This window comes from Rhinatrema bivittatum, chromosome 1 (genome assembly GCF_901001135.1).
Source record: "Rhinatrema bivittatum chromosome 1, aRhiBiv1.1, whole genome shotgun sequence".
NCBI classification, from domain to species: Eukaryota; Metazoa; Chordata; class Amphibia; order Gymnophiona; family Rhinatrematidae; genus Rhinatrema; species Rhinatrema bivittatum.
The window spans coordinates 352,706,978-352,732,374 of record NC_042615.1 but is presented as its reverse complement, the minus strand read 5'-3'; the positions used below and the strand labels follow the sequence as shown (position 1 = coordinate 352,732,374).

Here is a 25,397-nt window from a genome sequence, read left to right as displayed (position 1 = left end):
CTGTTAGAAATAAGATACTGGGCTTGATAGAACCTTGATCTGACCCAGTATGGCAATTCTTATGTACCCAAGGCATGACCATCTCCATCAATGTTGGTCATGTTTGTTTATATGCAGCATGTCATGGGTAAAGGCACATCTTTGACTGAACAGGGGCATGCAAGTATATTGGACATGCACCGTGTCCCTGGTGTTAAGAAATGAGCCTCTAGACAGGCTATGCTTCTTCCATACCTGTTGACTCTAATTGCTTTTATTTATTTAAACCATTTTTATATACCGCTGCTGCTCCTTCCCTGGTCAAAAAGATATCTGTACCCTCATGAAGGTTAAATTATAATATTTCTATAGCATTTCAGAGGGTGTGGGTAACTACATTAATTGACCAATCCACCTGTGGGATAAGAGGGGGGGTATCATGCCATAATATTTGATATCAATAAGCACATAAATCAGTACACGATTTTTGTTTGAAAAATAATTTATTAAAATAATTTTATACACTGGCACAGAAAATTTCATTTTCAAAAGCACTTAACCCTTTCCTTTATCTAAAAAAGGTATTTTAAATGATTTATGGGATGTTTGATAACCATTCTTTACATAACCTTTATCACAGTTTGTCAGTATTTACTCAACATTCTGAGGAGAGCATTTACAAACAAGGAGAACTAGGTTTCCCTCCCTCCAAAACGAGCAGACTTCTTTAAAACCTTATTTATGAAAACACATACACAAACAAAGCAGAGGACATAAAGGTTTCAGAGCCGCTGCAAGTCCATTATATCCACCTATAAAAACCAGAGGATCAGGCTACACACTACTAAACCCCTTAACCAGGGCAGGATAGAATGCACTTTAAATTGGCATAGGCCTGCCAATACTTCAAGAACACTGCCAGGACTGATTAAAAAGGGAAAAAAAAGGGAGTGAGGGCTAGCCTTTGTTTAACAACTATGGTGCAACACTGGCTTTCAGGCAGTATAACCAAACACGAGGCAGCAAATTCACTTTCCTTTTAGCCAGGGCGAAGGGTTAGTGGTGCTATTTAATTGCAAACATATTGTGGAGGTGTATTTTGAATATTATTAAAAAAAAAAAATTCACCCAGAACCCTTATTATAGTTTACATACATACACATGGTTTGGTGGTAACAATGTAAAAATATATACCTTTTGACAATTGCCGAACGTGGACTTCTTACAGCAAGGACAGTTAACTCTAGTCCTCAAATATCAGAAGCTGTCCAGGTTTTTAGGCTATCATCAATAAACAGTCATAAGGTACATTTGGATAATATGAATGTTATTTGAAGAAGGTAGTTCATTTGCATGTTTAATTACCCTGAAAATCAAGAATACTTGCAACTCTTAAAGGCACTGGCTGTTCATGCCTGATTTAGAAAAAGCATCCCAAAGGTTCTCCTTGTTTTGTGATTTTTCTATGTCCACTGCCCTTAAGAGCCTGACAGCCCAGTAATTAGTGTTGCCACAATGGAGACTTGGGTTCAGTTTCCTGTATAAGTTCCTGCTCCTCGCCCCCGGCAGGAAGGACAGCCATGGGCTGCTCTTACAGAAATACCTAGTGACAGACTGTAGAACACCACCAGAAGTAGCTCTGGAGAAGCTGCTACATGCTCTCAGTCACAGGAGATTACCTTGATAGGTAACGTGAGCAACCAATAGCAGCTGCACGTGTCTCTGAAAGAATGACTAAAGGGAATGACTAAAGTGAGAGAGGGCTTGCACTGAGTATTCAGAACATTAAAACATCATAAATACTGCACATAACATATGAAACACCATTATTTCAATTATTCTCTTATGAAATTTAGTTGTGCCGCTGGACTCTGATATGTTAAACAGTAATACTGTACACAGAATAATTTTGTATTTTAAATCAGAGCCTCAACCAGAAATAACGAACTTGGTCAGTACCTCAATGACACACTATATATGGTAGTTGGCGATCTCCAACTTGCAAAATAATGCAGTAACAGACAAAAAAAAAGTTAGTGTCAACACATAGGGAGGGCAATTTTTAAAGGGACTTGTATGTGTAAAGTAGCGCTTTATTCAAAGAAATGGCCCTTTAGAAAACTGTGTGATTTGATATATGCATAAAATTACATGCACATGCAAATTATGTGCATATTTTTGCACATCTGCAGAGAGACATTCTGGGGAATGGAATCTGGGCAGCGTTGGAACTTTATGCGCATACCTTTTGATTTAAACAAGCGTGTACATAAATTTTCTCAGCAAAACAATGTGCACCAAATAGCAGGTGGAATTGTGTGTGTGTGTATGTGCATAGTTTTGTCAGAAATGGACATCTTAGGAGTGATGTCACCTACAGACAAGGCTAAAACCATGTTCCAGTCTTTCATCCCAGGTTGCACAAAGCTTACTAAGACTTTTCTTCTAAGCATTTTTTTCTTTACTGCCTCATCCTCACTTTTCTGCCATATGTAAATTCGCCCCAAATCCCACTCCATTTGTGACAATTACAAATTGCAAAAAGTAAATATGCAAAATGTGCCATATTCCCAGAGCCAAATTTAAACAATCAGGGCAATAGCAATCATTAAGAATTAAATATGACAAAAAATTACTATTAAAAAAATAGTGTTACAAAGGCCCCTCTACTGCCTTTCCATATAAGGGGCAGAGGGTAGTAAATGAGAGATCATTGTAACATACTGTACAGACACCAGCTACAATTGTGTTAAAAAATGTTGGCATCCCTGGACAAACTGCATACTTCAATGAATCTCTAAGTGAATAGAACGCAATCTTTCCATAATAAAATGTTAAACAGGAATTTCCTACAATTTTTCCTGCATAATTACTATTGCCAATTTTAATAGATAGAAAATAATAAACAGTGAATGTGGCATGTGCACATGTTTGGGCATCCTTCCAGTTGATTCATTACTACTTTACAAAAGAAAAAAAAAATTAGTAATAAGGCCCAAAAAGTTGATTAACTCATTAGGCCTTCAGTTAGGTGAAAACAATTCTATGATTGAACAAATACTCTAACCCTTCTAACTTCTTAATTGTGATTGTTGTTCTGTCTAACTTCGAAAACCATGGGTTCCACTAAGCAGCTGTCTCAGCACTTGAAAATGAAGATAATTTACATATAAAGAAGGGCAAGATGAGAAAAAAAATTCTTTAAACATTTCTAGCTGGCAATTTCAATTGTCAGAAACATTGTTAAGAAATGTAAAAGAAGTATCTTGTGGTTTTAGCAAAACAGTTCAATTTTTGTTTCATCTATTCAAAGTACTTTGTTTCAAAAGGTTTCAGGCATATCAAGATTTTGTTTTACATACTTACAACAATGATTTTTATGATGGTATTGTAGAAAAGGTTTCCTTCTGAAAACTCTCCCATGCAGATCATTATTATACAAGCAACACTGTACTGTGCAACTATGGACAACTACTCTGGAGTCAGCTAACATTTTCAGCAGGTTGTTTGCAGTATGTAACTTCCATTTCTTAACCTTGAGGTTGATATTCAGTGTCCCTTAGTCGTTTAAGTTCTGACTTAGCTGGCTAAGTGGCACTGTATGAATATCTGACCATCTTTAATAGCCACTATTTAGCTGACTGTTTATCCGGTAACCAGGTAAGTGAGGGGTAGGATGGGGTGTTCCAGGGTGGAGCATTATACAACTTAGTTTTCCTATACTTATCCAACTATGTAGCTGTCCTATAGTTAGCTGGATCTACTTATTTGGTTAACTATAAGTGGCTGAGCCAAATTAGCTGGATAGGTTTCTAACTTGTGTAGCCGGATAGCAGCTGAATATTAGTCTCCATATTTCTGAAATTGAAATTGCTAGCTGGAAGCATGTAGTTTTTATAGCCTTTGCCTGCTTTGTAAGAATGAATTATCTTCACTTTCAAATGCTCAAGACAACTGTTTCTTAGAGGAGCCCATGGTTGTTGAAATTAAACGGCACAATCATCATAACCAAAGAGGTCTGCAGGATCAGCATATTTATTCTATTATGGAATTGTCTTCACCTCACTGAAGGCCTAATGAGTCTATCAACCTTTTGGGACTTATTAGCAACTTTAAAAAAAAAAAAAAGTAGGAATGAAACAGCTGGATGGGGTCTAAACATTTTAAACTGTTTTACTACTTTCCATCTGTTAAAATCAGAAATTAATAGTAATTTTACATTATAAATTGCAGAAAGGTGTTGTGTTTAGCTCTGCATCATGTAGAGGCAGTGTCAGCTTTCACTGAAACATACAGCTTGACCTGGGGTAGCTAAGCGTTTACATACAAGTGTACATAGAATGACCGTACATTTGGCCTTGGAAATGCAAACACTGTACAATCCAGCTTGCAATTGTATGGAGAAAAATGGCAGCAAAGTTGTCAGAATTTAGAAGGAAAAGGCATATCTCTTTAAAGTATAAAAGAGGATTCTGGGAAGCAGAAACTTAAGATTTACAAGTAGACAGAAAAGGGCAGTTGTGGTAAACTTAACCCACTCACCCTCGAAAACCTCTATTTGTAATCTACCATTTGAAAAGCACTGCAAATTCATAAAAACTACAGCACAAAGTAAAAAGTCAGTTTGCCTTACAGCAGCTAAACAAAAGTGAAATACTGTACTCAGCACAAAATGATGACTAGGTAGAGATGCACAGAAAAATAATCCCACCACCTGTGGCTACACATTTATCAAGTCAACAGAAAGTCCAGGACACCAAAATCACCCCCAGTGCTTTCACAGTAACCTCTGCCTCCTGAGGGTTTAGTCAGTTCCTCAATAATTTGGGGCTTCCTGAACTCCCTTTCCCACTCTAAATCTCCATAGGCTTAAGGTACACATACCCCTTGACCTCCTCCCCCAGTAAAACCAGCAACAGGTTAGAAGGCACCCGTGGCACCTGTAACTATCTTCCAAATTATTCATTAAAACATATTTTCCTGTCAGAATGTGTACAGCACTATTGTCTAGTGCAGGTTTGCTCAAACTGGTCTTAAGGGCCCCCTCCCAAGCAGTTGGATTTTCAGGATATCCCTAATGAATATGCATGAGAAATATTTTGCATACCCAGGAGGAAATGCATGCAAATATATCTCATGCATATTCATTCAGGAGTTCCTGAAAATTTGACTGGCTGGTGGGGTCTCTAGGACCGGTTTGAGGACCCCTGGTCTAATGCCCTTCAGCAGGGGTCTATATACTTTAAAGCCAGCTAAACTGAAAGGTTTCTTAAATTCTGTGCTTTACTGTTCAAGATTCAAGATATGCTGTACCAGCTAAGAACTAGTCTGGGGCATATTCTCAGCCTCTCTCATTCTGCTGCTTTGCTAATGTAGCATTCTTGCACATTACGATTCAAAAATTTTATTTTTAAGACTTCCCTAGGAATGCTTTTTATTTGTTTAAGACTCAAGCAAAGAATAATGTGTAGTTTTTCTGGCATCAGTTTGAACAGAAAATCAAATGCAGCATTGCAAATAAAACAAAAGTAAATAACCCCTCTGTCAGCCTGCTTTCTTTCCTGTGGCATTTTCCACATCTCCGTGTAACAGCAAGAGCGCTTTGTATACTGGAACCTGCCTGCAGGTGCTCTCAGCAAGAACCTGTGAGGAGAGAGCAAGAGAGAATGGCTTTGCTTACAACAATCAACTCATTCCTATGCTAAATGGAATTCATTTGAAAATTACAAAATACCTGAAATCTCCAATATCTATAACAAGGTTATCTGTTTCTGCCCTCTTAATAAGAACTACTTTTTGTTTTCTGTGTGTAGCTTTCATTGGTAGAGTACCATTTATTTCAGGTAAGCAATCATCAGCTGGCTTATCAGATTTATTGATTTATTTAAAAACTTTTCTATACCGTCGTTTAGTGATGCACCATCACAACGGTTTACAAATAGGCCCGTAAATAAGTTTGGTTTGGTTTATAAATTGTCTAGTAGGTGCCAATAAATTTTTCCAATAGATGTGAGGCTGTACTCGATGCATCGAGCAGTTTTAGTCTTGGAAGTCAGTAAAGCCATACTGAAAACTCAAGACACAAACATGAAAAAGATCTGCAAAGTGTAGGAAATGGAAATGTGACAACCAACATATAAAGAGCAGCACATTTTAGCTTGGTTGCACAGAATTCTGAGACAATTCATTACTTCTTCATCTAGCAAAAACTATTTGCCACATTCTGTGTGCTTGGTCTTCTAAGACAGTCCCTGAAAGTGCAGACATTTCAGGGCTGGTATGAGGCAGAAATTGTATTTATTTGTTTATATTCTGCCTTTCAGCCAGTTCAAAGCAGATTACATTCAGGTACTGTAGATATTTCCCTGTCTCCAAAGAGCTTACAACAGTGCCAAGGGAAAATGCAATAATGATGAATCAGGATACGGAAACTGACCATTTCGCTTTATAGAAACTAAACAAAACCTTACCTAATGCTAGAATGGACAAGCCTGCAGGTGACAAAGCAATCTCATCTAATTACTAAGAAGGATGCTTGTCAGAGTTTTGGGGCGTGTCAGCACAGGTCCCAGGCTGTCCCATAAACCACAGAAAAGGACTTCAGTTTTAATCTTGCCAGCACATCGGCTTTGTGCCAGATAAATTACTAGGCTCACCTTTATGCTAGATGAGTTTCTAAGGTTTCCTCAGTTTTACCAGTAGGTTCTCTTTCCAGGGCCTCTGTTTCCTCCTCCTTTCTGGGCTTCCGCCGCTTCCTGCAATGGCTTAACAAGCAAAAACGAGAATTATGATAAATAGCTCACTTTTTTTTTTGTAAATAAACCTACTGTGCACAAAACAATGCATATCTGGCAAAAGCTTTTATTTTGGTCAACCTGATAACTTTTTTACTTCCAGCTTATTTTTCTATTAAAACATTTTTCAAAACTACCTTCATAAATTCAGAAAAGAAAAGAAAAGAAAAAAGCAACCTTTCTAGCTATGCTAGTGTCTCATATTTAGTAAGCTACAGTACACAGGCCCCTGTATAAGCAAAGCAAATAGCCGATTCACTAGCAGCCATAATGTTCCTGCAGAGGAAATCATAAAGTTGCATCCAGTGGCTACTATTGGCTGATCAGCGACTCTCTGCTATTGGCTAATCAGCGACTCTCTGCTATTGGCTAATCAGCGACTCTCTGCTATTGGCAGATCAGCGTCTCTCTGCTGTCTGGTTTTCAGCCTTCTAAACACTGGTAGGTTTTTCATACTCTGGAATGGTCTTTTTTTCCATGCATGCAATGCTATCCTGTCAATTTTATCATGCTACTCCCCTGCGAGCAGCTACTCCCCTTCCATACAGCTGTGCTACCTACAGGCTCTGTAATATCAGCTTGCTTTCTCCATGGGATCAGATTCCTCCCTGTTCTGAACTTCTAAAGATTTTTTTTTCATTTCTTACATTCTTACATTTTATTTGTGACAGATGGGAGCATGGCTTTCTCTAAAGAATCTTCCTTTCCCCGGAATCATCCTTCTGAACTTTAATGCAGTCTCTTATTTATTACATGTCTGATCGAAACACATTCCAAGGGGCCGATGCAATACAGTGCGCTTAGCCCAGTGCACTGTATAACCCGCAGTTGGACGCGGATTGTATAGGCGCTAACTAATCCCCTTATGTGCATCTACAACCCACGTCCAACGTGGAGTGAAACTAATAGCATTCATCACATGAAAATGCACTGGCAGTGCGGTGCAGGAAGCTGACGCTCAGTTGACAAGCATCTGTTTCCTGACCCCGGCACATGCATGGGTTAGGAAAATGGACGCTGATAAATTCAGCATCCATTCTCTGAACCTGACTACAGCCCAATACTTTAATCAATATTAAAGTATCGGGCATTTAATATTAATATATTCACTCCTTCACTTATTGCCCATTGGTCCTTTTCACTGACATTTGTCAGTGGAAAGGACCAATCCCCTTTCAGGTCAGCCTTCTGAAAGGTGATTGGTCCTTTCACTGACATGTGACAGTAAAGGGACCAATCGGCAATAAGTGAAGGAGTGAATAAATTAATATTAAGTGCCCGACACTTTAATATATTGACTTATACACTCCTTCTGGTGCCCATAGTCAGATTGTGGGATGGGATGGAGATGCAGGGATGAGACTTCGGGGGGAGGGGGGGGCAAGGCTGTTCTTTAGGGAGGGGGAAGTGGAGGGTGGTGAGCAAATTGGTGCAAACCGACGCTGCTATCACTTCTGGTGGCCAAGAAGTACTGCAGGTATGTGGCGCCCCGACCCTTAATCTCAGAGAACCTCCCCCAACTCTGCTCTGCCAACTCATAGTCAGGGGGGGGGGCCCGTTCTGGCCAATTCACCCCAGGCAACACAACCCACTAGGATCAGCCCTCCTTAAATACTTCAGGGCCCCTGGGAATTAAATTAAAATTAGGGCTGTGTCTGGTTTTTCTAATTGTTGAATGAACAATTTTAAAATTTCTTTCGGAAATCCTGTTTCTAAAAGTGCAGAGAGACATTGCTACAACCACCTTAATGTGCAAAGTCTTTTTTTTTTTTTTGTTTTGGGGAAGGGGAAGGGAGGTTTAAATAAATAAATAAAAAGGTAGATGGTGCATTAAAAGCTTTCTACTTACTGATAGCATACACAGGTGCAGATTATGATGGCAACCAGGGCTACCATGGCTGCTATGAGGCTAATCACAACGATCTGTACCCGATCGCTTCGCAAGTAAAAAAGGTCCAGCCTCTCACATCTCGCTCCTGTATAACCCGCCTCACACCTGCCAAAGAAAAAGGAGGGGAAAATAAAGACTGAAAAACACACGGCATCGGGCAGGGCTACCGGGGGAGAATGTACAGTATTTTCCACGCTGTAAATACAACAAGGAGTCCATTTTTAGCTGCTGTCCAGCTAGAACAGTTAAGCCAGAGAAACTTCCCCTCTTTGATGGGATGTTCAGTGACTCACCCACTCTTGCTGAATATCCCCAGCTAGCTTAAAGTTAACCAGATAAGTTTAACCAGCTAACTTTAGAACAGTTCATCAGATTTCTAAATGTTATCTGGCTATAACCTACATTTATCAAAATGCTATATTCATAGCAGAAATAACACCCTCAATAAAAAAAGGGGTGTGGTTAGGCTAATTTCCCAGCTCCAGCATCACATAGGTAATTTCCGCAAGGTGCGATAAATTTATCGTATTGCACGCTGATTAATCCTGCGCGGGCTCGTTATAGCAAAAAGGAAGGAAGGGAGGGAGATAGAGAGAGAGAGAGCGAGCGCCTCTGTAAAGACCAATATGTAACTTTACTATTTATACCACTGTAAGAGGGGTGAGGTTTTGGAAGTAGGGTAGAGAGTGCAACAAGCTAGGTGAGTACATTGTATAAATCAACTCCTCTTTTACCTTTCATCGCTCCAAATGACAAAATCTTCAGTGATGTCAATGTTACTGACTGTGTATGCAAAACTGCCCCCCCCCCCAACCTACCTCACCCCGTTAAAAGTGCCCCTTCTTCCAGTGGTATAAAAAGCAAAGTTACATATTGGTCTCTCTCTCGCTCTCCCTCCCCTGACCCTAATGCGAAATAATAAATGACCCTGTATGTTAGCTATATAAATGCTGAAAGTTGGTATTTATCCAGCTAACTTAGGCCTGAATCAACTAAGCCCCAATATTTTATTGTGGGAGTGAGCTGGTGTCCAACATGCTGATGGATCAACTCACCAGAGTGTTCAAGCACATGAGTGGTCACTACAGCACTCAGTAGCTGACGAACTGTTCCGCTTATGGGGGTCTACCATTGGTGGACCTCTTTGCCTCACAGCAGAACACAAACAGGTATCCAGACTGTATAATTTGAAGGACTCAGGGGTCCCTGGTAATCTCAGGCCACTCCTCCATGAAGTGTTGGATTCTTTCTCCTAGGGGGAATAGTCAGAAATTGATTGTTTGGTGGGATGAAAAACTAGGCCCTGATTTGAGTTGGGCCTATTGTGCAGGTTTCTGTTGCCGGAGTTATCTTTGACCAGGCCTGGCCAGAAATGGCTGCTGATAATGGGCTAGAAGAGGCAGTCAATGGTATTGTTGAAAAGACTTGCAAGGCCTCTTGAGGAAGTATGGTCACTTATATGGATGGAATTGATGTCATGCTGTGGAGGACTGTTCGGGAGCTCTTGAGCAACTGTACCGCTACATTCTGGTTCTTAATCTAGGCGACCATTCAATGTTTTTCACTGAATAGACTGTCACCTAAGCAGGGAAGGTCCTCTAGATTTTCATGGATGTCCTCACAGATGCTACTCGCTCAAAGCCATGCCATATGTCTAGTCCCAATAGGGGCAGATGAAGTAAATGAAACAGAATCAAAGGATTCATATACTGATCAGAGAAGATGGCAGATGCTTTCTTCCTCATCTAGAAGTGGCTGTGGATAGTAATTGCCTTGATCGGTGGCAGGTAAGAAAGGTGTCAACATTTGAATGCAGTCATGCATGTACTGCACCATGTAGAACTGATGAATGATAATGCTAGCAGAGAGCATTGCAATTTAAAAAAAAAAAATTGCAAACGTTTTCTAGAATTTTGTGGTCTTTTCCAGGAGGAATATTTGTGTGAATGCATGCCTTCTTCGCTTTCTTCCTAGCAGTTTCGACTACTACAGACTGGTGAGACAACTCGATGATACCAACACCTAGTGATTGTTAGACTCGGAATCTGTGATCTAACTTCCTAGCAGTTGGAGTGATCAAAATGGGAATTTCCCAAATTCTCATTTTTAGGACACCGAGAATGTTGTGAACTAGAAGGGCTGCTGGTTTGGCTGGAGTGTCCAGAATTTGAAAACCCTCAGGAGCTCGAACTCAGGGGTATGTGCCTTTGCGGACTTGGATGCCTAGTGCATTATTCATTTTTTGCACAAACTTAGATTTGGTGAGATTCTCTGGTGGTGAGGTATGGTCCAGAGGATTTGTAAGAGGATCAGAGAGCATGCTGATAGAGTGTTCAACCAAGTCTAAAAAGGTATTGGTCGCTTACCAGGATTCCAATGTCGATGAGGGCAAACAGAGACAGACTTCTGGTTGACTCAGAGGAGGAGTTGCCTAATCTAACATATCTAACCTGCTCGAATCAACTACAAAAGAAGAACTCCTGAGCAAGGAGTTCAGATGATGAATGCACTTCTGCAAATGATAATCAGGACTCTAGTCTATGTTAATCACTGTAGCAAGAGTGGAGGGGAGAGGCTGGAATATTCCTTCCATTTCCTTGGCCAGATAGGTAAAAAAAACTCCACAGCAAATCTGCAATTTGGTCAAGTGTCTGATGTGCCCTCTAGCCTGGCATAGATAGCTGAATATCCTCTTCTGAAACCAGCACAGACTCCTGCATTAGGACAGGCAGCTAGTTACCAGCAAGTGGTACTATAAACATCACTCAGTCTGCAATCTCCAAGTGTATTCCCTCCACCACTATTCAAGTGCCCTGCTTATTGGTGGTGGCAGGGGCAATCTGACCCCTCTCCTTGCCGATCTCAGATAGGCTGTATAGAGCTGTATTGGCAAAGTAGTTTGATAAATCGAAGTGGATGCGTCAATGGCTTTGATGGGGTAGAATGTTTGGATACCTTGGCATGCTTCGACAGGTCTTTGGGAGTTACGCATCAAGGAGTCTGGCTCAGGCCAATGATATTGCTTTGGTTGCATCAGAGGTGCGTGGTGGGTTCTTGCACTGTGCATCATGGGATCATGCATGGAGGCTGCAGGCTTGCGTGGCATTGGAACTTTGAGCATTGAGTGCATCAGTGCACAGTAAGTTATATGCATCATGTATAGAATACATCAGAGTTTACAGCATCAAGAACCTCGATGTATCCTGCGCCGCTGAGGAAGTTGCATCAGGCAAGTTGATGCAGAGTTCATTATTGATGCTGTTTGCGCCAACAATGGCCACGTTGATGGAGCTAATGCACTGCACTTAGAATGCTTATGTTTCTTCAATACAGGCTGCAATGAATCCAGTGATGGATGCCATTTTGCCTTCATTGCAGGACTATTGGTGGATCTCAACTCCATAGTTTCAAGCTGAATGGATGGGGAATGTCAGGGGCCGGCGGGCTGGCAGGGAGCACACCCACATAAGTGGTACAGGACTGTAGGAATGGGCTGGTGCTGATCTTCTGCTTAGCCAGCCCCTTCTCCCATAGTTTGAGCCCTTGGGTTCTGGAAGCCGGTAAGACTTATGCCAAACTTAAGCTAAACATCATGGCTAGACCGGAAGCTAGGTGCAAGCACTGGCTGTGCTGGATACAGGTTTTGGCTGAGAACTGGATACAGGTACTGGCTGAGAGCTGGTCACGTGCACTGCCAGAGCTGGATATAGGTACTGACAGAGCTAGATTCAGGTGCTGTCTGCTATTGGAGGCACAGGCTAGTATTGGCAGTGCAGGTCTGGAGACATTGGCCGAGAACTATGGCAGTACAGAATAAGGACTAGACAAGGACAGGGCTGAACAAGATAGAATAGAGAACACAGAAGGCCCAGAGGCCACAAGGGGTAAGCAAAGCAAAAGGCCTGGAGGTCACAAGGCTAGGCAAGGCAGAAGGCCCAGAGGCCACAGGACTAGGAAAGGCAGGCCTGGAGGCCATAAGGTAAAGCAAGGCCTGATTAGATCACAAGGAATGGCAAAAGGCCTCAGTAGGCCTCAAGGAAAGGTAGAAAAGTTAGATAAATGTGGCCAGGTCAGAGAGCTGAGCTGACTCAATGAAGAAGCATCAAGGTACTGGCCAGGCTGGGTTTAGTAGGGTTGAGGCTTGGGTGTGATGTAATCAGCGAGGAGGTAACTGGCAAGGTAATGAGCAAGGCTTGCCTAGGACCCCTGGTGGAGGGAAGACTGTGCAGCTGGCTGAACCTAGGTATGGGGAGATTCCATAGCAGGCAAAACCGTGACAGGGAGTTTTTGATGAGCTCCTGCTCGGTTCCTTTCCCAGTGAGGCAGATGAGATTGCACTGCAAGATGAGGACCTAGTGCGACTCCAGAGAGATTCTTTGATTCTAAGAGCCCTGGACCTCTGTGAGCGTGGGGTCATCCGTCCGCACGCCTAGAGGTTCTTCTGGCCATAATCTGGCCTGTGGCATCGAGGGCACAATTAATGGCTGTCGGTGAGGGACATAATCTTTCCACAAATACAACTCTTAAAACCACTCATTGTGGTTGATTTCTCCTTCTGCCCAGACATGGTAGTAGAGAAGATGACACTTTGTCATTAAAGGTGTGTTTTTGTTTTTTGGGGGAGCCAAGCAGCACAAACAGTGGCTTCAAGACTCTAAATCAACATAATAGATGCAAAGTAGCCCCCTCCCCTAGACTGACAAGGTGTAAGGTTTGGGGTAGGACAGCAAAGCACAGTGGCAAAGTTCAAGGTGTGAGCATGGAAACAAGGTTGAGTGGCACAAAGATCCCCAAGATGCAGGGTGGAATTTGGATTTCCTTGTGAAATGGGCTTTCCAAATGAAAATATTATATGTAGTACATGGAAATGGTTTACAAAGATAGGGGGTTTATAGTTGAGGGTTTGGGGTTTTTCAATAGAAAATGTTTCCCATATTCTGTAGTTGAACTGTGGCTTTTGCATTGCCTGATTTTGTGGCTTTGCATGAGTTTTTTTCTTAGTAAACTAATCTCTTATGACCTTTAGAACAGTAAATGGTTTCTCTTGAGCATCTTTTGTCTTGTGCCAGTATTTCTTCTCTGAATGAGGGCTTTTTAAAATAGACCACCCCAATGTAATCAACCATCAAACAGGGTGGGAGAACCAGACTGAGGTTGGAGAAGAGGAAGTAGCAGAGAACAAGTGTTGTGAGATGGTAATGAAACATCTATCTTTTTTTGACTGTTTTCAAAGTTTTGTTTTGGGGACAAAACACTCCAGGCAAGAATAACACAAACTAAGAAGAAAGCAAAGCAAGAGTTGGAAGAACATCCCAGGGCTCCAAAAGAGGGCACCAACAGGAGTGACATGAACCTGTGATGGTATCTTGAGTGGAAACCTGGCACCAAAATTGGCAACAGCATCCTCAGGCAGCATACAAGGGGAACGATGCAGAAAAGGTGGCAGAAAACAACTAAGGCAGGCACTGATAAAAGGTCCAAGGAACCCAAAGAGTGGCTTCAAGACTCCAAAGCAACATGAGAGGTGCAAAGCAGCCCCCCTGTACCTACAACGTATAAGCTCTCAGGAAAGACGATAAGACACAGTGGAAAAAAGGTCTGCAAAGTTCAATGTCTGGGCATGGAAGCAAGGTTGAATGGCACAAAGATCCCCAAGGTTCAAGGTGCAATTTGGAAAGCACATTTCACGAGAAAATCCAAATGAAAAAATCATCACATTCAGTACATGACAATGGTTTCTCCAATGATTATGGTTTGGTTTTCCTGGAAAGTGGCAAGAGCTGTTTTGTTTAGAAACAGTTTCCCATATTATTTAGTTGACCTCAGGCTGTTCCATCTCCTGATTTTCTGGTTTTGCATGAAATTTGCTCACACTACTCAAATTGTTATCACAGTCAAAATATCAAAATGGTTAGTTTGAGCTTTTTTTTTTTTTTTTTTTTTACTTGGTCTCCATTTTGTCCTTCAGAATGAGGGCTTTGTTGGACAAAAATAATCATTATCAATGGAGTAGGAGAACCAGGCTGAGATTTTAGGAGGAAAGGAAGAACTACGGAAGTTACAGATGTTACTGTGAAACCAGTGTCTTTTATTGACTGTTTTCAAATTTTATTCTGGGAAAAAAACACCCCAGTATAACAAACCAAGAAGAAAGCAAGCATGGTAAAAACACCTCAAGGCCTCAAAAGAGGGCACTAGCAACAGTAACAAACTGTTGATGGCATCTCAAGTGGCAAACTGGCACAGCATCCTAAATCAGCATTTCTTTTTGGGTTCTTGCTGCTTTGCCATTCCCTGTCAGGACTGATTCTGTTACTGGGAAGTGAGGATTAAAATGATTAAATATTTTGCAGTGGTATCATAATGCCCACTGACTGTGCCAGTGTCATGCTGATGTGGGTGTGCAGGCAACAGAGACACTGCTGCACTGAGTGTCACACTGCTGGCACATATTTTCTAACACTGACAGGTTCATAGCACAGCCTGTATGATTCAGTCTCTACCAGGCCCTCAGTACTCCCCTTGAACCCAGTACTCACAATGTCTACTGCCCATGCCCAGGCAGAGACAAAATAAGTACCAGCCCTGCAAGCAATTCAACAGTCTGCCTCAAGTCACTACATACAAAAAAAAAAGGATCAGCAAGCAATACAAGTCTGACCTGAAACACAGAGTTTCAGATGCAGCGCTGCCTCACTGCTTTCAACTTTTGTGTGACTGACTGGCACTGTAAAATGGGCAGTAGCAAAAACGTTGATTGGGAAAAGTAAACCTTGTACTCAGAGAGAGCTCAAATAACAGAAACTTCCAGACAATGTCTTCAGAATATATGCACAGCAAAACTCTGACATGTTTAGTCTTCAAGGTCAGCATCACTTGTAACTGGTGTGCTGTGATAGGTCCAATTGGAAAATTGCTTTACTGTAATACGTCATCCCTGTTGTCTCCTTAACAACATGCCTGTCCTACCCAGGTCTCCTGTCTGCCTGCTCTAAACTTTGTATCGATTTTTAACTGCACATCAGTTGCCCTCCCTATGATTTCTATAAGTCCACTGATTATAATGGCTTATAGAAATCATTGAATTTCAAATGAAAAACAAATAGAATTCATTTAATTCATGGGGCCCCCTCAATTTGTTTCAGAATCCCACAAAAGAAAAAAATTGGCTCATATTTGTTTCATTTTTCTATTTCATTTTAAACTAATGCACATGCCTAATCCTTACCATATTAACCGCAATTTTGCATTTCATGAAGAGGAACCAAATTAAATTCAACTGTGAATTAAAATACAGTTAGAATATAACGGCACACTTTTTTCCTCCGAACGTTTTATCAATGAATGCAGCCTCCCAATTCAAAAGGGTTCAGTATCAAGTTAGCATCCTTTTAGGATTGTGTATATTTCTTTTCCAGGTAGGCTCTTAAGAAGTTAACAGACAGATTTACGATTTGAGATCCTACGTTTGCCCAATAAGATAAAAACACATTCCACCTGACATACAAAGATTTGCATATGCACACTGAAGCTGCCGAGAGAGTCAAGCCCTGAAAATAGATTCAGCACCGGCAGACTATCATGTTTCACTATGAAACTTCGTGTCACGGTTTCAAAACTTCCCCTGCTCAACACCGCACTGTAAAAACAGTTGAGGCCAGGCAGATTCAGTCTATCATAACATGAACTAAGTATATCCAAGCTACAGTCCTGGCCTTTGATTGTTCTTTCCCAGTAAAATACCTTAAATAGCCAGTACTTACACACAGGATGGCGTCTTCACCGATACCACATATCGACACTTCCCATTAATGCAATAATGCTTGTATTGCTTAGGACATTGAGAGAAATGTCCTCTCCGTTTCACAGGTTCCAAGAGATCTAGAATGGGGTGAAACATTTTTAATACAGGTCAAGATAAAATCCCAACAAACTTTCTATACTGTCAGAAGAGCTGGGAGTCTTTTTTTATACTGTAAGCAGAAAAAAAGTTTACCATTTTATCTGCTCCATCACACCGGAGAAGAGAAAGGCAAAGCAGATCTTTCAATAAGAATCTGGGATGCCTCCTACCAAAGATAATGAGTGCTATTTATTTATTTTAGATTTAGTTCATGCCTTTTTACTGGTAGCGCAGTTCCCCTTGTGCCGTGCGGGTCTTCCTGCCCCCCCTCCCCCCAGTGAATTCATCATCAGGGCGCCAGCACGACGCTGGAGGTCTATCACTGCTGCTGCTCTTTCAGCTCCCTACTCCATCCTCGGGAGTTTCTCGCTCATCAAGTGCTGGAACTTATCTCTGTTGACTGTGCCACTTGCTACAAAGTACATCCCGCAGTTCCCCTTATGCCACACGGGTCTTTCCGCCATGCCCCCCCCCCCCCCCCGTGACATCATCATCATGGCGCCGGCATAAGGGGCCCAGCACAACGCCGGAGTTGCGCTACAAACGGGCACGCCCCTTTGTGCGCCACTTCGTGCCCCCTTCTGCATTATTGAACACAATTTTCTCCACGCTATCAAGATTTTTGCATAACAATTACTGGAAGTTACATCTCAATACTGCTCTTGTCTTATTCTCTCTCTCAGTTTGTATTCTTCTCCTATATACTGATATTTTTCTCCCCTGTACAAAATGCAAATCTCAATTACCAGTGATTTAAATACACGCCATTGTAAACCTCATCCTCTTCAAAAATCCTCATTGATTACCATCACACCGACTTTTAAAATTACCACCTTAATACTTACGTCCATTTCTCTCCTGATCATAAATACTCAATCCATAAGGAAATAAATTCCAACTATATATGATTTAATCTCATCACATTCACCGGTTGCCGTCTTAAATTCTGAAAATTGGCTGTTTGATTATGATCACCTAATTTTGAATACTATCTGTCCTGAGGGTTACATTCCCTTCTCTGAACCGCTCCCCAACCGAAGAGGAGATGGTTTACTTATCATTATAAAAGCTTCTCTACAACCTTACAGCAAAACTCTGACTTCAATATACCTATATGAACTGATGCTTGTTTCTTCCACTATTGCTAATTTCTATACTGTGTATTGTCCCCCTGGTTTACTTACCAATGATCTATCACCACTTCTAGAATCCTTGACTACTTTACTTTTCAATCTTCAATTCCAAAATCCTTCCACATGCAGCCCTTTTACTTGAAGCCTTCAAGGTCTAGGTTGGAAACAATTAGTAGACGGCCCCACCCACAAAGTAGGTCAAACTTAGACCTTGTTTTTTTACAATCCTGAATTCACAACTTTAACAACAGTTATTCAACGTATTCCTTGGTCTGATCACTTTCTCCTACAAGTATCTGGACACATTAAGAACAAACTGTTCAAAAATCCAGACGACACCAAAAAGATTTATAAAAGGAAAAAAAAACTGATCCTGAAACCTTCCTTAATACTTTATTACCTCATCTTCCCACATCAGAAGGATCCAACATGGACCATTGAGTCACCAAATGGAATTCCTCAATCTCAGACTCCCTGAACACCATTGCTCCAAGAAAACTATGCACTATTAGGAGTAGACCTAAAGCTGCCTAGTATTCCACCACCTTATGCAGTATGAAAACTAAGTTAATGATGCCTTGAAAGACACTGGCGCAAGCACCCATCCCTAGAATGGAAAAATGCTTATTTCATTCATTTAAAAAAATACAAAAAAGAAATTGATCATACTAAAAAATGCTACTATGCAAATAAAATTCAATTGGCTAACAGCAACCCAAACACACTGTTTAATATTGTAAATCTTTAACTTCACCCAAACTACAACTTGCAATGACATTTCAAATGTTTATTGCAATAATATTGCTCAATATTTTCAAGACAAATTTACTAAAATATCCTCTGAATTTTCCCATCTCCCAAGTTCCACACTCAGTTTACCTCCATTGACTTGCTCCTGGTCTACTTTTTCTGAAATAGACTCCACAATTGTATCGCATTTACTTACTAAACTGAAAGTTTCAAACTCTCCCATACAATCCATGTCCGAGTCAATTAATTAATATCTATCGAGAACAATTATTGCCTTCTATAGCACAACTAGTAAATGTATCCTTCAATACTGGAACCTTTCCACAAACATCCATCCTCCGGTCCCAAAGAAAAAAAAATATCAGCGACTTTTCTGATCTCTAACTTTCGTCCTATAGCATCATTAACAACCCCAGCAAAAAATATAGAATCCATCAATTAACAGAATACATTAATGATAATAACATCCTCCACCCAAACCAACATGGCTTCCATAAAGGGCACGGCACTGAAACTCTACTCCTATCATCATTTGATTCAATCATCCAAGGTTTTGATGCAAATATAGACTACATCATAGTCATTCTTGACATCTCAGCGGCCTTTGACACTCTATATCATGATATCCTCCTAAAGAACTTACAATTCATAGGTATTAAAAACACAGTCCTTCAATGGTTCTGCTTTTTCATCTCTAACCACCCTCAGCAGATCAACTATGGTTCATATTCCTCAGACTGGTACACCACAATCTCCGGATCTTGCAAGGCTCCTCCCTGTCCACAATGCTATTTAATATCTATTTACGTCCCCTCTGCCATATCTTAACAGGACTAGGCCTAAGCTTTAAAATATATGCAGACAACATTCAACTCCTCATACCCTACACTATATCCTGACCTCACACATTCTCTTTAAACACTCTATACCTAGAAACCATCAAAACCTGGCTAACACACAATCGTCTAAAACTAAATGCTGCTAAAACAGAAATTTTACATTTATTGACTGGAAAAGGTACAGAGAAGGGCAACCACAATGATAAAGGGGATGGAACAGTTTCCCTATAAGGAAAGGCTAAAGAAGTTAGGGCTTGGAGAAGAAATGGCTGAGGGGGGATATGATAAAGGACTAGAATGGGTAAATGTGAATTGGATAATAGAAGGACTAGAGGGCACTCCATGAAGTTAGCAAGTACTACATTTAAAACTAATCGGAGAAATTCTTTTTCACTCAACGCACAATTCAACTCTGGAATTTGTTGCCAGAGGATGTGGTTAGTGCAGTTAGTGTAGCTGGGTTTAAAAAAGGTTTGGATGAGTTCTTGAGGAGAAATCCATTAACTGCTATTAATCAAGTTGACTTAGGGAATAGCCTCTGCTACTACTGGCATCAGTAGCATGGGATCTACTTAGTGTTTGGGTACAAGCCAGGTACTTGTAGCCTGGTTTGGTCACTGTTGGAAACAGGATGCTGGGCCTGATGGACCTTTGGTCTGACCCAGTATGGCAATTTCTTATGTTCTTATGTCCTTCACTCCTCCTGCCGTCCACCTACAAGCCTCAGATTTGTCAGTCATAAAATACCCGTTATAAACCAAGCTCACAACTTAGGAGTCATACTTGTCTCCAACTTGTCTATGTCCATCAATATCGCTAAAGTTGTCAAAACCTCTTTTTATAAACTCAATCTCCTTAAAAGGTTAAAACCCCTACTATATCCTGCTGATTTCAGAACTATGCTACAAGCCTTCATACTTTCTGGACTAGACTACTGAGACTCATTATACATAGGTCTTCCAGACACAATTAATTCAAAATGCTGCAACCCATCTTCTCACAAATACCAAAATCAGAGAACATATTACCCTGGTTCTGATCGACCTCCACTGGCTACCAATTCGACACCACTGTATTCACTATAAAATATTGACACTAGTCTTCAATTTAATCCATAATCCTGCCATCAATCTGGCTATGCACCTCCCTACACCTATACCAACCTCCGCGCCAACTACGGTCAGCTGATAAAAACCTCCTTCAGATCCCTACAGTTAAAATAGCCAGGTTTGATTTAACACGCAAACGAGCTTTCTCAGTAGCGGGACCATCTCTCTGGAACTCTATTCCAGCGACTCTAAGATTATTGAACAACCCTAAAGAATTCAGAAAAATATTAAAATATTAAAAACCTACTTATGGTCCATTGCGTTCAGCACCTCACACACCAACTAACCTTTCTGTGCCAAGCTGTGTATTTTTGTTGTTGAATACCACGTTTTATGTTGTAAAGTAGCCTCTATTTTAATGGTTTATGTTTATTCTGTAAACCGCCTAGATCTTAATTTGTATATGCGGTATACAAAAGGTTTTAAATAAAAATAAAATAAATAATACGGCGAGTTATATTCAGGTATTGTACTGTACTGTCTTTCCCTGTGCTCAGAGGGCTTACAATCTAAGGAAATTCCTTTTTGATGATGGGGATTTTACCATTTTTCAGGCAAGTCACATTATTTCATTACATGAAATTGTCTAGTAATAAGCTACTTTGCAAAGGATTCTATCCCACTATTGCCAGTTCTAAGTGGGTCACACAAAAACATTCATAAAAATTCACATAACATACACATCAATACATACCACATATTTTTGCTACACAGGGATAGTAACTTTAAAATGAGTGCGCGCGCGCCCATATGCACATGAATTTTATATCATCTGCACAAGAGTGCGCACTTTTTATAAAATACGCCTATTTATGTGATTGTGTGCTCCTAATTTAAGCAGTTACACGAGGAAACATTATTTGCATATTTTCCTTAGGACTTGTTGGCTTTTATACACACAAGTACATTTTATAATATGCACAATGAAGGAAAATTACCAGTTTTACCAATTGGTCCACCAGTTTACCTACTCTATCTCTAGGCCATCAAGACATCCCAGGTTCTTCAGCCTGCACTCCCTGCAGTTTAGCCAGACCCCTTACCCTGTCAGAATTTGGCTATAAAGAGTTTTATTCTGACTTACACCTAATAAAAAACTGAAATAAATATGCACAGGAAAAGCCCTAAGCATGCTGCGTTTGTAGGTTATAAAATCGAAAATTGTGTGCATAAATGCTGGCCCCACTCCAGAATTCCCCTGACCCACCCCTAATCCACTCTTTTTTTTTTTTTTTTACACAAGCAAAATTATTTGTGCACTGGTGCCTATGCACATATGTGCAAGGTTTATAAAACAGCAGTAGAGCTAATAAGAACATTTGCTATTTTATGCATGTGCATCTCTTTTAAAATTCACCTTTAAGACATTTACCACACGGAAAATGCCTAATGCAGCTTAGTAAGGCCACTATGCTTGTAAAAACCATAAAGAAATATTGCTATAAAAGTCTTATGTTTGGATCCTGAGCACACACTAATTCCCCTTCTACTGCGGATGGGGACAGGGGAATGAACCAGGGTGAATGAGGGGTTCATGGGGAGAAAGGGATGGAAGGAGCCAGAGTGAATGAGGGGTTTGACAGGGAGGGATGTGAACCAGGGTAAGGGGTTCATGAGAGTGGGAGGGAGAAGGGAGGGAGCTAGTGTGAGATCAGGTTAGGGAGAGGAAGTGAAAAGGAGAACGAGGGGATCAAACAGGCTATGGAAGAAGGATAAGGGAAAAAGGGGATGGGGTGTGATGGGGAGGGGGCTGTGGCTTCCTTCCTTCCCCACCCCAATCTTTCCCTCCTCCAGCTCCTCCCCTCCATCTTTCTTCCTACCTCCCCATCCCTGATCCTCGCTCCTTCTCCACACTCCTGATCCCTCTTCCCTCCCTTTTTCTCATTAACTTCCCCTATCCTCTCCCTCTGTCCTCCTCCATCCCTTCTCTCTCTATCAGATTCCTTCTTCATTTGCCTCCTCTGCAATCTCCTCTCTTCCCATTCCCAGTTCACTTCCCTGTAGGGCCAGTGGAAGCACTAGGCCTGGGCCTAGGGCGCCAAGCATTAGGGGACGCCGAGCCGTGGTATACCGAGGGGAGGTCAGGGGGAGCCAATGTGGCCGCCAGTGGACCTCATCCCACTGGCAGCTGAGCAGTGAACTACCGCTGTGCTGTGCTGTGTGCCGGACACACACAGCAGGAAGCTCATGTCACTACGGCCCGAAGAAAAAGGTCGCGCCAAAACCTGCAGGTGCTCCTCCTCCTTCCTGCCTGCGCAGCCCCGGAAGAAAACGTTGCCGGAGCCGCACGGGCAGAAAGGAGGAGGAGCATCAGCTGCGTGCAGAAGAGGAGCAGCGTTGTCGCAGCGGGCTGAGAAGAGGAGGCCGGTAGCAGGGCCGCCACTGCAGATCCCACATTGCGGGCAGCCCGAGAAGATCAGGGCCACTGCAGAGCCCATCCTGCGGCGATCTGTGAAGAGGAAGCCCAGAGGCAAAAGAGAGGCTGAGGGCCTGTAGATTTTGTGTGTGTGTGTGTGTGTGTGTATGAGATGAGTTGAGAGATTGTGTGTGTGAGAGAGTGAGTTGAGAGACTGTGTGTGTGGGAGTGAGGACCTGAATGTTTGCAGAGACAGCAAGTGAGAGCCTCTGTGTGTGAGAGAGAGAGACAGCATATGACAATGAGAGCCTGTGCTAGAGCAAGACAGCATGTGGGAGTGAGAGAGAGCCTGTGTATGTGAGTCAGACAGCATGTGCCAGTGAGAGTCTGTGTGTGAATGATTGTATGAGAGAGCATGTGACAGTGAGAGCCTGTGCTTGAGCAAGACAGAATGTGGGCGTGAGAGAGAGCCTGTGTGTGTGTGTGAGAGTCAGACAGCACTTGCAAGAGAGAGACTGTATGAATGATTGTATGAGAGAGAGCATGTGAGAGTGAGAGCCTGTGTGTGCGAGAGAAAGAAAGCATGTGAGAATGAGAACCTGACTGTGTGTTTGAGGGAAGAAGATAGATGGAGAGAAAAGAAATAGAAAAAAGACAATATAAAAGGAAATGGCAAAAAAATAAGAAAGGGAAGGTGGAACAAAAAAGCCTGTGACCAACCGATTAGGAAACTAAGATCAGACAGCAAAGGTAAAAAAAAAAAAAATTACTTTTTACTGATTGGCACATGTAATCTTTGGTAATGTGCAAGAGTAGTACTTTCTCTATGCAGATCTCACAATGTACGAGATCAGCATGGAGGAAGTGGAAACCCACGGGGCCTGCACAGAGGAGGCAGCAGAACGGGCTTCAGTGCCAGTAGCAGCAATCAGCACCTCCCCAATAGCCATGCGGCAGCAGTGACAGTGGCAGCAGAGGAATGAGAGAGGCTCAGAGGTTGCTGGCAAAAGAAAGAGAAGGGGTCTGCCTTTAGTGTGTGCATGTGTATGAATGGAAGTCTGCCTAGGGGTGTATGTGTGTGAATGCATGGGTGCCTGCCCGAGGGTGTGTCTGTGTATGAGAATGAATTGGTGTCTTCCTGGGGTTTGTATGTGTGAGAATAGGTGCCTGCCTGTGTGTGGTGTATGTGTGTGTGAGAATGAATTGGTGCCTGCCTGGGGTCTGTGTGTGTGAGAATGAATGTGTGCATGCCTGGGGAATGGGGAGGGAGTGGTGTGAAAATGAATGGGAGCCTGCCTGGGGGTCAGTGTGTGTGTGTGTGTGTGTGTGAATAACTGGGAGCTTGCCTGGGGGTGTGTGTTTCTGTGAGAATGATTGTGAGCTTGCCTGGGTGGGTGTGTTTGTGTGTATGTGAGGGAGCCAGTGAGAGTGAGAGCATGAGTGTGTATGAGAAAATCCAGGAGTAAGAGTTTGTGTGTGGGGGTGTGTGTGGAGAGGGAGAGAGTGTCTTAGAGCCTGAGAGTGTGTCAGTGTCTGTGAGAGCGAGAGGTTATGGTGGGTATAAGAGTATAAATGTGTGTATGTATGTGACAGTGTATGCGTGAGAGAGAGGATAACCTCCTAATAATACTCGACAATATCAGGGTGACTGGAAATCAAGAGCTCCCACATATCGACAGCAGAGGTTTTTAAAAATCCTTATTAGTTTTAATTATTGGGTGTTATTTGATATATGTGCTGTTTTGAAATATTTTATTGGTGTTTTGGAAATTGTAAAAAATGTATAAGATTTTAATTAATAGAAATTCTATTTATCAGTAGTTTTAAAATATTCTTTTATTAGTATGGTTTTACTATTATAACTGAAGCTTTATGTTTCTTGATTTTATTTGTTTTATCAGGAATGGTGGTTCGGTTTTCCACTGTTAATACACAGAGCCTGGCTTCTGGGGTTTCCAATTCAGTTTTTTCTAATTTGTGCTCCTTTATTTTGTATTCTGTATTTGGTGAGGGTCTGTCTCTGCTCTGTGTGTGTGACCATGATGAGAGAATCTGCTAGCTTATAGTGTCTGTTTAAGGATCTATAGCAATCAGATTTGTTTTGTTTCCTCAGTAGGTGGTGTATTGGTATTCTAGGACCCAGTATAATATTTACCCTTGCTTTTCCACAGATAGGGTTATTGTTGTTTGAGTATAGATTTTGAGTGTCTTTTTTGCGGGGTTTTGTGTTAGTTCACAATGTGCCTGGCAGTGGAAGGTGTTTGTGCTGCTGTTACTGTGAGGTGACACCAGAATTTGAAAATATCTTTTAGAATGATGAGCTGTAAGGGAAACATCCAAGCTCCATTGTTTGGGGGAATTTCAGTGGATGCACAGAGTTACAGAACTGGAGGTGCAGGATTTATATTGACATTCTGTTCCTTCCTATATATTCCAGACTTCAATCTCATAGCCATATAGAATTAGTTGAATGAGGCTATCAAATAATTTTATAGTGTGAAACTGGCCAGCTTTTTAAAATTACGCAGAAGAGCCTTTGGACTTTTTTATTAACACTTTTTTTTTTTATAACCAATTTTAAAGCAGGATCCATGCTATAGAGGTGGGTGTGATGAAGAAATGTCATTTTGGCTCCCCCCCCAA

General features: G+C 41.5%; 1 protein-coding gene across 2 annotated transcripts in view; it reads right to left on the bottom strand.

Moving 5' to 3' along the window:
• Nucleotides 1-469: 469 nt before the first annotated feature.
• BTC (betacellulin) overlaps nt 470-25,397 on the bottom strand; it is an 81,291-nt gene continuing 56,363 nt past the window's right edge. For both annotated transcript variants that reach the window (XM_029599932.1, XM_029599939.1), the window contains exons 3-6: nt 16,428-16,545; nt 8,623-8,769; nt 6,636-6,743; nt 470-5,622 (exon numbers count right to left, since the gene is read on the bottom strand). In XM_029599932.1, the coding sequence (XP_029455792.1) occupies nt 6,638-6,743; nt 8,623-8,769; nt 16,428-16,545 (371 nt within the window). In that variant the 3' untranslated portion in view covers nt 470-5,622; nt 6,636-6,637. The remainder of the gene's footprint in view (nt 5,623-6,635; nt 6,744-8,622; nt 8,770-16,427; nt 16,546-25,397) is intronic.